Here is a 13,939-nt window from a genome sequence, read left to right on the forward strand (position 1 = left end):
ATTCTTTTTTATGTGTTCAAGTTTATCAAATACACAACTGTACAATTCTTCCATCTTTAGTGCCTATCCATATCCCGTCATGGTTGTCAACCGTGACGCTGTACGGTTCACCCATTTTACCTTTACTTTCTACGGTTCTTTGAAGGTTGCCATCTTCGGTTATCCAGTGAAGGCAATTAGAAGAGGTATCAACAGTTATAAAACTTCCATCGTTGGTTGAACAAATTCCTCTGGGAAGAAAATGTCGGAAACCATTTCTTTTTCCATCAAAAAAGCCAACTGTTTTATTTTTCTTGAAAATTTTGACACACAGACCTATCCAATCTGATACAGCAATAGCACCAGTATGATTGACAGCTACACGAGCTGGATACTGCACAACATCGTCACCGTGTAACTTGTTTACGGTTTTCTCTCGTGAAATAAGCGTCACAGAACATACCTGAGGATAGGTGGAGTCAAAAAACACATCACGTTCTGTCAAACCTACAACAATATGGTCGTTCTTATCTATTGATATTCCTCTAACACACATTTCTGTGTCAATAAAATGTTCTCTTTTGTTTGATTTTTTCTTGTTAAACATTATTATTTTCTTTTCCGCATTGCATGTTACATAGAGGATCCCATGACTGTCTGACGCAATTGCGTCTATTCTGTGTTCCAATCGAATTTGCGCCTTCTTCTGGCCATTATAGCTGTATCGTTCTAAGACACCATTGTTGCCCATACAAATCCACAAGCTGGTGTCTGGCATGAATTCCAAAGATGTTATAGTGCAGTCTTCTAGAGAGCTGTGGAAAGACTGAACGATATTAACACCACCAGTGAATGAAACATCGTACTTTGCGGGATTAAAGAATCCGAAGAGCCTCTTAACATCATTTAGTGATACATCCTTCGGTATAAATTCAATCTTCTTTAAATTAAGTAGACCAGTATTACCGTACTCTGAATTGTATAACTTTTCTTTTAAGAAAGGCCCATACTTGATGACATCACAGTGATTGGCATTTTTTATGAAAAGCTTGGCAAATTGGTTTAAGTGATTAACCGCTGCACATTTTTTATTAACAACACCTGTGTTATCTTTGATTTCATTCTTATAGTCAGAGAGAGCTTCTAAAAGCTGACGGACAAAATCGTTGTGGACATCATCAACTACACGTTTAAACTTTTCTGTTTGTTCATTTATTGCGTCCATTACGTCATTTTCATCACGATCTAGTTTCTTTTGTTGTCTAGCAACCTGTATTTTATAATTGTTTGAATCAGGCAATTCTCGCAATTTTTGTTGATATGTATTGATGTTATCCCTATACATGTCGGCTACGGAAGAAACGTCCTGGATTGAATGAGATTTGTGACCATACTTGATACAAACTTCACATAAGACTACATTACAAGAATCGCAAAAATATTCCAATTTTTCATTAGCATGTTGCCTGCAGGACGGTAAACGAGGTTTTGATATTGACTGGATTGGATGGACGATATGTGAAGAGGAACCTTGCATTTTTTCATGTATATCTATACACTTGCGGCAGAAGTTTTGATCACATTCACGGCATTTAGACACAGCATACTCTCTTTCGTCGCAAACGTCGCATTGTATATCTCTAAGTCTAAAATCCTTTTCTAAGAATGTATTGATGGGAAATCCTTTGGAGCCGTTTCTTGGGACTTTGGTCGTTTCCTGACATAAAGGACATTTTAAATTCCCATCTTTATACTCAGCTGCAATAACGCCATCAATACAACGTCTACAGAAAGTATGAAAACATGGAAGAAGTCGAGGGTCATCAAAATCGTATATACATATCGAACAGCTAAGATCGGCAAAACTTCTTGAAAATCGGGACAACGCCATGTCTCAACAAGTGAGATGTAATTTAAAATGACACCAAATGACTAAAAAATAGCGAAATACCGTTTTTGTCATGCATATATACCCTCTTTGGAAACACTACATGACGTCTCTCTAATTCATTTAGGTAATTGAACATGCTTTCTGAATTGGACGATTTGTAATTTGTTTTTCTTAGAAACTTGAATTCTATATTTATATGTCATTGAAATAATGATTTTCTACGAAATTTAAATTCAAATATCAATATTTCATTGAAATAATGAATTCAACCAAACAGCATTTGAGAACTTACCGGATACTAGCTACGTAAAATGAGTTTTAATTAATAATTCATAAAAGATCATTATTTTTATTCTAAACAGCTTAAGGTTTCTTTCTGACTTTCCTACATATTACGTTTTCTCTTGGGCATTTGTGAATCTTTCTTGTTTATTGAATGTAACCATGTGTCAAAACCATAAGTGCAACATATGACGCAGGATATATATTTAATTTTCAGCGATTTTTATCTTTACTTTTTAGTCAATAAGCTGTTTCCTTTTACATTCAAGGTTATCTTTGATTTTCCATGTATCAATTTATGGAATGGCTTTAATACTTTTACTTTTTAACGGTATACTGCAAATATAAGGGATAATTCAGAACCTAGGGACGCGGGGTTAATGTATCATTCTCTGAAATGAAACCTGTCTGTTTTCCGGATTTGTAGTCAACTTTGTTAATGTTAATACACCGTCAAAATTTCATGTTTGGTTAAATTTCTTCAAAATACTGGTCTGGTCATCTGTTTTGTATATTGCCCTTTCATACTATTTTAAACTGCTAGGTTTTCTTACATATATTTCGATGTGCCCCGTGCTGTCTATCATTTGTTTTTCAGTTTTATATGTATTGTCTATCATTTGTTGTTTCGAAATTATTGGTTCTTTGTTGGGCAATGTATGACAAATATATGTTGAAAAACCTAGCCCGTAATTATAATTATGTAATTCATTGACCGCTCCCGACATGTGTAACTTCAAGGCATATTTTAGCGGCGATCGATGTCATTCAAAATTACTGCACTTTTCTTGTATCCCTGGTGCGTTCGACTGGACAACTGTCGTACACAAGCATAGCACAAGTTGGCACTCCGAGGCAGGTGGGGAGCAAGAAGGTGAACTGTGGTTTATTTTAATCAATAGTACCGCTTAAGTCGACGCTAGGGGCCGTCTTGACCTTGTTGTAGGGTATGAATGATTCGTTCATTGTTGAAGACCCTACATCAACTGTCAAGATGAAGAACAGGAATAAAAGCCCTGTTCATTGATAATTTTCTATGTTTTCTATGTATTGTGTGCGATTTTGTCCCATGTACATTTACTCCATATCCTTTCATTTTCTTTTGAATTGTTATAAAGCTTTAGTGGGGGTCTTAAATCGGCAAAAGACAAATATGAGCTCCTATAGATTGGTAAATGGCCACTTAATATTGTTTTCACTATTATCTATTTATTTATTTCTTGGAATATTTTGTCCATTGCTTCACTGCGACGTACATATATGTGATGCATCTTAAACTGTTACATGGAAGAATAACTTTCTGGATGATGATGATGATGATGAAGATGATTATGATGAGTCCAGTGGCAACTATTACATGCGTACTCAGGACGATGATAGGTTACTGCAACATATTACAGTAGGTTTTCGAATAGATTACATTTTATCAAGGCTGATCTTTTATTGACTCATTTGATTCCGTCATATGTTTTCGATTTTCATAAATAACCAATTTGTATGAATAAAAACCTGTGATTATAAAATTATTTTCTCCGCCAACCCAATAAATCACAAATATTTTTACTTATATTTCGTGTATCGTGCAAACAGTAATTCAGTAACTGCGACTATTCTTAGATCAATGCTTTTTGTCTTTTGTTTTTATGTTAGTTGTTAGTATTATTCAAGGTTACAAAGAAAAGAAGAAAAGAAAAGTTATAACCTTGAACCAAACGCACTTATCCAAAACTTTGAACATAAAAAGCTTATTTATACATTTCGAATAAGGGATCACATTTAAGCGATAGAAACTGGTACATACTGAAAAATTCTATGAGATTTAAGACTTTGAACATATTGTAACGCCCTAGAAGACAATTCCATTTCCTCTTTTAATCTATAATTTACGACAAGTAAGAACAGATAATTTATTGAAAACTGATATGATAGCATAGTACAAATACTTGACGAGCTATATGACTAAAAGAGGAATTAAATGGATAGCCAAACCATGTAAGGTCAACTTTGAATGAGTAGTTCAAACCTTAGTTCAAACGTTCAAAACTAGAAGTGGTTATTTTTTTTTACCAATTGTTAATATCTACAAAATATAGATTACCGAAAAATTGGTAATCATTAACAGGCACTTTTTTGGTAGAATTTGGTCGATGACTAATCGATGATTAATTGCTTGGGTGTATTGAGAAGAAACATATTTTTTTCAGTACTAAATCTGCTTACTTAACAAGTAAAATTGTTAAAAAAAATAAAGTTTTCTTTTATCTTCATGATTGATGAAATATATAAAAGACCACATAAAAATGAAGTTTGGTTACCTATTGGATGTATTCGATGTATTTGACAATTAACACATAACCACAATGGAAATGAGAACTGCTATATATAGAAATTTTCATGAGTTAAACGTCACATCTATTTTTATTTGAACATTGTTCCAGTCTTGACAAGTAAGTTTTAGAAAACTAAAATAAGCATCAAGGTATGAGTTTTATGAGTGCTATATTTTCAAAAGAAAATCTTCACATCATAAATACTATAATCTTGCAATATTTGCAACTGACAAGATTATTTTCAATTTCTATAAGAGGTTTTAAAATTGATAGAAGTTGAAATGAAATCTTAAAAAATGTCAACTAAACTCCGGAAAAAATGTGCTAACTAAGTATTTGAGTATTTAGAAAAGTTGTACTTGTTTTCCAGTCATTTGATTGCATGGATGTATTTGTTTATGGAATATCTACTCTTGGTTAAATATTTTTTACATTGAAAGGGTCATTTATGTACATTTTTTCATGAAACTTCACATGTAAGTTGGTATGAAAATTATCTTTACACGAAAAGTAAATCCCCGAGAGAACCGAACGAGTGGTTCAAATGATGTCTGTAAATTTCCAATAAAAGCAAATGTATCAGAACTAAAATTGCAACTCCCCTGGTTTTTGAGGAGTTTATGCTGCTCTTTTAAGGCTTTTGTTGGCTTTTATGTTTTTAAACGTTTAAATATTTTGGTTTAGAGTTTACCTGCAGATAAAGGCTATTCCAGAAACAAACGCCGTGAGCTCTGAAATCATACTTTGTCAGCACTAGTTAAGGAAAAATTGTCTTATTCAAAGTGCCTTGTTGGGTCATACTGTTACTCATATTCCAATACTGATCGAAAGTATAGCTAATTTTACTGTAAACCCGAAAGTCATTGAAACCTAGTCCAAATCGAAAAAAAAGAGTCTGAAAATTAATGTGTTTTTTGACATTTTTAGTTGTATCTGATAAAACAATATATAGCTTTACTATTTGTATAGTTTTAGTTTTGGCTAAGAATGTTCTTTTCGTTCATTTCCTGGATTAATACTCGAAACTTGCCTGAATCATTCAAGATTGCAGTTTGATATAGAAATAAAGAGATTTGATTTGGTTGCCTATATATAGGACAACTATCTACCAGTGACGAGGGTGTAAACAACTACAGGGCACGGCCTACAATATGAGCAAGATCGTATAGTAAGCTATATAGTAAGATATAGAGGGCAACCGGCATGATAAAATGTAATCTATTCGAAAGAGAAAACCAGCATCCAGATTTTGTTTAAAGATTTATCTAAGCCATCCGTGTGCATTTACAATTGATTATAAGAGTCCGAAATACGACATAATTTTGCTACAACCTTATAATACACATTCGGAACATTAAGGAAAGATTGAAGGACTTTTTTTAAAAATAAATCGCAAGTGTAAAAAATATCATTGGGAGTAAGACCAAACTCAAATTTTGGAGGGAAAAAAGTACACTTTCCAACTAATCTTTACAGATTGTTCTTATGTTTTGCTGTTCCACCATTGTCCTAGATTGTCGTTGGTTGCTGTGTGTCCTAATGGAAAGTTGTCTCATCGGCAATTATACCACATTTTTTCAAAATATCTTCAAATTGTAATAATTATCAGAATATTAGTTACTGTTTTGATATTGTTTATATTTCTATTAACAGTTTAGTTTCAATTTAAACAGAGCATAACCAGCATTTTGAAGTATTGTTCCTTAAACTTAAGCCGAAATTTTGGACCAGTTTGTTAATTTAGAGAAAGAAATTCCAATAAAAAGTACCAGGAAAAAAATATTGATGGCTTTTGCATTTTAATCAAATTTAAAACCGAATATTAGAAGGAACAAATGCGAAAACGTTTGATGGAACCTTTATTGTAAGTCAGTCCATTATGTCCACGAGTCTACTGAAATGTCTTGAACCATTTTATTTTCCTTTCTTTGTCCACCTTTCTCTTAAAATATTGTTTATTTTTCTGTTTCCACCCCTCAAATTTCCAATTTATTTAAGATTATCAAATGTCGTTTTGATATTATTTGTTAATAAACTTATTAAATATATTTCAGATGATTTTCACCATGTTACGATCTAGTGTACTATTTTTGGTATTAATGAATATCATAAATGAAATAGTATGTTTTAACACTGATCGACGATTGAATCCAGTTGGTGGCCCGTCTTTTAATTTTGATAGTTTTGATCGTACAAATTCATTTACTGGTTCTAGAATTCCAATGTCAAATGGACCAAGGTTTGGTTCAGGTTCCGATATTAGAAACTCACGTCCAAATCTAAATGCGATGCACAGGGCAAATCTTTACACGGAAAACGATATAGGAAGATACAACGTTCCTGGTCGAAGTTACAGGTTTAGGGACTTCAACCCGGATGGCGCCAGATCATCTTTTCCGTCTATATACAGTCCTTATATGGTAAATGATCCTTTTGAAACATCTATAATAAATGGAAACACTCCCAGAAATGTTGATTTGTTACCAATGGGTAGATCTCAACCACTTTTTCCTGGTAGTTCTGTCAGATTTCCGCCTACGTTTAATGGCTTTTCAAATGTAAGAAATGCCTTCAGTGCAGATAGCGGCATCTTATCTCTATCATCTCTGCCAAATCGCAATATGGTAACTGGTGGCTTAATGTCTGCTCTACCATCTCCATCAAGGCGCATTAGAGTAAATGATCCTTTTGTAAACATTCCCGGAACCGTTGATATGTCACCGATATCTAGATCTCAGCAATTTCTAGGAATCTCTGTCAGATTTCCATTTACATCTGGAGCCTTTTCAAATGATCGAAATGAACCATTCAGCACATTTAGAGGAATTGATTCTGATGTCGAAACGGTAAGATACCCCGGTCTTGCTCGACTTGGACCTTTTCCAGTGATTCGCGGAGACCAAATCGGCAATGACAGGTTTCAGATGGGTCCAACGAGAAAATTTACTGGAAACAACATATTTGCACCTAGTCCTAACAGTCGTTTTGACAATCCTATGCGACTTTCCAGAGCAACTGGGGTTTCGGGATCAGCTGGTTTTGGTACATTCCAATCAAGAAGAGGGAACTTTGCAGGAAAGTTATACCCTGGTGGATTTCATCTGTATGGTAAAAACAAACATGGTAAGAGTACATCTGCATGAAATCTATGTATTCATGTATAATTATATCATTTAACATACATATATGTTGTAGTAAAATCGAAATTCATTGTACATACACGTATCAAAGTTGCAAAAATTATGATGTGTGCAACGTTTTTTGCGACTAATGTTCATGTCTTACCATATCATTGAAAGTAACGGTATTATAAATCATGATTGAACTCAACTGTCGTGAAAATCTGCGACATTGAAGCACCTTTTGGTATATGACTAGCGATTTTTCGTATCGACTCCAATGGAAAGCGCATGTTGGATACCCATTTATTTTGAATGGAGTTTTACTCTTCTCAAATTCTATCTTTTTGGAATATCATAAATCTTGAAAAAAAAACCAACCAAAAGCGAGTTACGGGACATCAAACTTGTATAAATAACATAGAGAGGGCATATAAATTTTATTTAAAAGAGACATTACTTATATTTGTATTTTAGTGAAAATATTTGACGAAGTTTATACCATATGATTTCATCGAATATATGCTTCTTATGATTTGACCTTTTATACTTAATCTAGAGATATGATCGACACCAAAATCATAAATGTTATGGGTGGAGCTAACATGTAACGGTATTTACAGTGCAAATACAGGCCTTTCCTTTCTTTACCCCCACCCCTCTCCCAATATATTAAGCTACACTAGGCCAACCCTAACTCTTAATACGAATATTGTTTTGATTGAAATTTCCTGTTATAAAATTTTTGGATATCATTTTAAATTAAGGAATATATCCCCTCATGCAAATCTCTGATTCCTTGTCCGGATCTGGCTATACTTCAGGTCCTTTTTGGCTTTATCAGCACTTCAACGTTCGTATTAGGGTTTTGTTTTTTTCAAATATTTTGGCCACGAGCATCATTGAAAAGAAATGCGCATCTGGTACAGTAAAATTGATACTGTTTCTGTTCTTAACCTTGCCATAATCCTGCCACTAGTCCTAATACTAAAACATAACCCTACTGCTAGCCCTACTCTTAAAACCTAGCACTAACCGTAACTGACACATGAAGTAAACCATGCCCAAATTCTTCTTCTAACTACTTGTATGTTGTCAGCATGCAGGGAATGAGTACTAGTGGTTGTTTAAATAATCCCATACCGTCTTTCAATTTTGAACAGGAATTGTAAATGTGGTAATCTGACGTTGCCAATATATTTTCTTCTGTTATTCACCTTCCATTATTTTGTTTTGTTTAAAGTATGTCACCAAAAGCTGTTTTAAGCATTTGTCTTCCGTTTAGGAAAAAGCAAGGTAGGTAAATAAAATTTCGAACTTAATTTTTTTTAATTTTGTTTGCATGTTTTATTGAATTCATTTGTTTTCTTTTTTAGTTAAGAAGGTTCAAGGTGTTTACTGATCTACCATTTGTTTGTTGACGAAGTAGGAATATAAATAAAAACAGTATATTAGTATTCAAATGCGTTAATGATAATGTCTTTCCAAAATAGAAACGCACATACTCTGTAGAGTATCACTCGAAAAGAAAAGAAACATCTAAATCAAAATAACTGGAGTATTTTATTTTATACAATGACCTTAAAATCATGGCTATAAGTAGTTTTTGTCTAGTTTTACTTTACTACACTACAAGTATATACTGACAAGAACACAATCTCCTTGAATCGTTGACTATCGCCTTATATAAACCATAGTCTTTCATTTTAGTGATAGTTAAACAGCTTCAACACTTAATCAAAATACAGTAAAAATGAAATTACGCAAAATATAATCTTCTAAACTTGAAGTACACATAAAAAAATGTGATCATTAGTCATTGGAGAGAAAAAAAAAAACATGAATAAATGGTAACACTAAAAAAATGTAAACAACACATTATAAATTCCATGCGTCCGAAGCGCGTTTCAGGATTTACCTTCATCAGGAACGTTCAAAGCCGAAGTTTTGGAAAGCCAAGGATGTATAATAAGAGCATAAACAGTTGAAGAGCTATATGACTAAAAAGACTTTTAAGTACGTAAAAAAATAGCCAAATCCGTCGACTAATGGATAAATGATAATGAAGTGACGGCCCCCTTCTAAATTTGATACAATCAACGGAAAACAAGTATAGGTGTATGATACCGATGGCAGTTCTAGTGTACATACGTGCTCCAGGAATAACCTTTATACGGTAAGCTGGAACCCAAATTTTTATATAGGATATTATAAAAGACCGACAAATAAAACTGTGTCCGAAAAAAACAAACTACATTTGGTCTCTTGTGGAGAGTTGTCTCATTGGCAATCATACCACATCTTATTATTTTTATACAAACAAATGGACAACCATCAAATAACAAAGGTGTAAAAAACAAAGTTCAAATATATTGCAGGGCTTTTAGGCTCAAAAACCTCTAAACTAAAACAAAAATATTGCACTTATACCTAAATTGAATGATTAAAGTTGCTAAATTAATCAGCTGCATTATCTACAAGCATCGATACTTTAACTTAAATATGAAGATAGTACTTCTGCTGGGAAAAAAATTTGAATAGCAAAATATGAGATTAACAACAATCAGAATCGCATCAACTCTTAACTTCAAAACTCCGATGATCTGAGTCGGATCATCCCTACCAGATCACCCTACCTTGAGTTTCTTTGTTCTGCATTCTTTCCTTTGTTCTGTAACATTTTGGCGGGAATGTCGAATACACAATAAAACTTAGAACTAAAGACAAACTTTCTAAATTTATGAAGAAAAAATCCACTTAATTTCCAGTGCCTATGCGGGGAATCGAACTCAAGACCGTAAGCATATGAAGCCACGATTCATACCCCTACACCATGACGACTGGATACGAACTGACGGTTAATTTAACATATTTAAACATTGTATCCGGGGTTCATAAAGGGTATATACTATATAGTAATATATAAAGTATATCAAAATTATTGTATGGCATTCTGAACTAGATGTTATGAAGCGTAAATGTTTTTTTTCATATAGTCTAGAAGAGCTGGGATGTAAAATAGTTATCCCACTCGGACTTGGTGTGTCAGTGTAAGATCATCCTTCGGCCTCCGGCCGTCGGAGTGATCTTACACTGACACACCAAGTCCGAGTGGGATAACTATTACAGATTGAGACATGTGCGTAGAATGGCTTTGCATGCCGCAATACAAATTTGCGCAATCATACTGAAAACAATTTAATGACGGACTGACGGGCAGATGTCTGATCGTAACAATTAATCATGAATATTTGTTGGTTTTAAAAATTTCCTTTATTATGCATCGATCGGCATATTCTTGCTCTTGGAACACTATTACTTGATATTTAAGACAGAAGTATAACTGCTATTTCTTTAAATCCACTTATGTTTTAATATTTTTATTTGTCGTATCCACGACTGACACATATCATGATAGAGTCTTCGCTTATTGGCTGCGTTAAAAATTTATGACTTTATGAAATACGGGAAGAATAGACAGACGTAAAATATAACTTTTATATCCCAAACTTTGTTTGCTAGAATGTAAAGGTCGACCAAGTGTATAGTGATTCGGACATGAAATACGGCAAGAATAGACAGACGCTTTGCTTTCTACCTAGGTCACCTTTTATAAATAGAATATACGTCTTATAAATCTTTTGGACATTGGACAAATATCGAGAACCATTGACAAGTTATGTAACTTGTGATTACCATATAAATATTTGCCAACAAATATCATTTTGGGTTTAGTACTAAACGTTTACTTCACTATATTACAAAGTGGAGAAATATCATAAAAAAATAAATAAATAATAATGTTGGTTTAGGTGTTGATTTGACTTTAAGATTCATTTTCTTTTCCTTATTGAACTACATTTGTCTTTAATGATTTCATCAGATATTTTTTATTAGATATCTATATCTTATTTACATTAAATGTCCAGAAAACATCGTATAATGGTCACCGTTCAGTCGTCCCGAACTATGCGGATGGCTGATATATATTCTGTCGCCTTTCTGCAATTCAAGGATGGCTTGGAGCGATCCTGACGTAACCTGAGCATAAACAGCATGACTCCTTACAACCACCTTGTTGTTCTACATCAAGTCTAGTTGGAGCCATAAGCGTGATATTCTATTGTTAGGAGGACTAGTGGCCGTCACTTATGAATAGATATAAGAATATGTGGTATGAGTGCCAATGAGACAACTCTCCATTCAAGTCACAATTTGTAAAAGTAAACCATTATAGGTCAAAGTACGGAATTCACCACGGAGCCTTGGCTCACACCGAACAGCAAGCTATAAAGGGCCCAAAAATGACTAGTGTAAAATCTGAAACCATTCAAACCGGAAAACCAACGGTCTAATCTATATAAAAAACGAGAAACGAGAAACACTTATGAACCACATCAACAAACGACAACCACTGAACATCAGGTTCCTGACTTAGGACATGTGCAAACAAATGCAGCGGGTTTAAACGTTTTAATAGGCGCCAACCTTGACCCTACCTGAAAAATAGTGTAACATCACAACATAGAAAGACACACTATAAAATTAATATGGCTTAACTCAATCAAAAGACATATGAACAAAAACAAGTGAACATACACTGAACGAATAAATTTGATCTATGACACAATGTAAATACAAAATTAATAAAACAAGGGGTTAGATGTAAAACAATATCAGAAGAACAACCATAACCTTGGACAAAATGCTGCTATATACATCAAATGACAGATATTGTCTCTTAGTTCAACCTTCTGTATGACATTTCCCTACTACTAGAATGTATCAAGAAGAGAAGAAGGTGCATAAAATAAACCAAACACGGTACGCCTTCTGTCCGTTATTTTTTGAATTCTAAATCTAAATAAGTCAGAAATCTCTGTCACTTGTACTACTAAAAGGGATCATAAAGTTCAGTTTTGAGATTTGTATACAATGTACCTTTTTAGTTTTTTGATAGAAAAAGCATTGTGAAGCGCCCTTGAACATTACTTTGTCTAAAATGCAAAAGATCAAGATCTTCATAACGCTATGATGTTTTAACGCGTTTTATAGGCAGCAAACTCGGCTTTCCATTTTCAAATCAAACAATTCCGAATTGTCACAAATGAAGTTAGTGATGTTTGTTTGACGTTAACAGTAGCTCAATTTTTCCCGTTATGTTATAAAATACAAAGTAATGGCAAATTGAAAAGGTCATCGACTAGTACAATTTCAACTCATGTGTAGAATGTAATATCTTACTCTTGTGAGTAACAACAAAGCTTTCAGTCTTAAGTTTCTATGACGAATGGAGAATAATTGTTTCGACAGGGACACTGGTATTAAATTTCATATAAATTCTATGCACTAAGGTAGAAGTGCTATACTTTTTAAATTCATTTTGTACATAAAATTGAACTGTTGCATTGAGCTTAAACATGTTAAATTTGTAAAATTACATACCACATTGACATTTAATCTTCATCACGGTATTCGTCAGTTCTTCAAATACACCGTTCCCTAAAATATATATGTATTTATTCATTAATTTCAACTAAATAATTCTGGACCAACTCTGCAAAATATTGTATGTGCCTGTCCCAAGTTAGTAGTCTGCAATTCAGTGGTTGTTGTTGGTCGCTGTCTAACTTAATTGGTTTTCGTTTATTGTTTTGTGCATAAATTTGGGCCTTTGGTTTTCTCGTTTGAATTGTTTTACATTTTATCATGTCATTTCTTTATAGCTTACTATTGCTGTGTGGGTTTTGCTCATTGCTGAAGGCTGAACGGTGAACGGTGAACTATAGTTACTGACATCTTCGTCATTTTGTCTTTTGTGGCTAGTTGTTACTTTAGCAATCATACACCATCTTCTTATTCATGTGTGGATCAAAATCAACTGGATTGACACGGGTTTATGTTCAGTTCTATTATAACACCTATAAAAATGAACGGTATCCGTCTTTAAGTTTCATTACATTTTTTTTAATCTAAGCACGCAGTAGCCGATTTTTATTGATGAATATTTTAAGTACACTTTATCTTAGATTTAAAGATAAAAAGAAATATATGATAGACATCCAGGTCCCTTTTGGACAAACACGTTTTATTTGTTTATTTGAGAAAAGCTTAGAAGGTCCTTGCATCCTATCTGATCTCCTACCCAGTCACATACATTGCTATCATTATTGGTAGATTTGTTATCCGTTTCAATTCTTGCGGAATTAAAAAAAAACCTTTCATTTACTTGAAAATGCAAATAACGCGTTATGAATTTGGTGCGTCCAAATCGCTTTTCTGTATTTACCAACATCTGGAATCCTAATACTCCAAAAGTTTAAATGCTAAGGATGTAA

General features: G+C 33.5%; 2 protein-coding genes across 2 annotated transcripts in view; both read right to left on the reverse strand.

Annotated features, from left to right (window-relative positions):
- The window catches only part of LOC127733159 (serine/threonine-protein phosphatase 6 regulatory ankyrin repeat subunit B-like), a 298,437-nt gene that overhangs the window by 212,904 nt on the left and 71,594 nt on the right, over positions 1–13,939 (reverse strand). The gene's annotated exons all lie outside the window — the stretch shown is intronic.
- Positions 6–2,008, reverse strand: LOC127733124 (tripartite motif-containing protein 59-like). Its single transcript, XM_052242432.1, has one exon. It carries the CDS (start codon positions 1,868–1,870, stop codon positions 26–28), a length of 1,845 nt encoding a protein of 614 aa, XP_052098392.1. The 5' UTR covers positions 1,871–2,008; the 3' UTR covers positions 6–25.

This window comes from Mytilus californianus, unplaced genomic scaffold (assembly GCF_021869535.1).
Source record: "Mytilus californianus isolate M0D057914Y unplaced genomic scaffold, xbMytCali1.0.p SCAF_3, whole genome shotgun sequence".
In the NCBI taxonomy this organism is placed as follows: domain Eukaryota; kingdom Metazoa; phylum Mollusca; class Bivalvia; order Mytilida; family Mytilidae; genus Mytilus; species Mytilus californianus.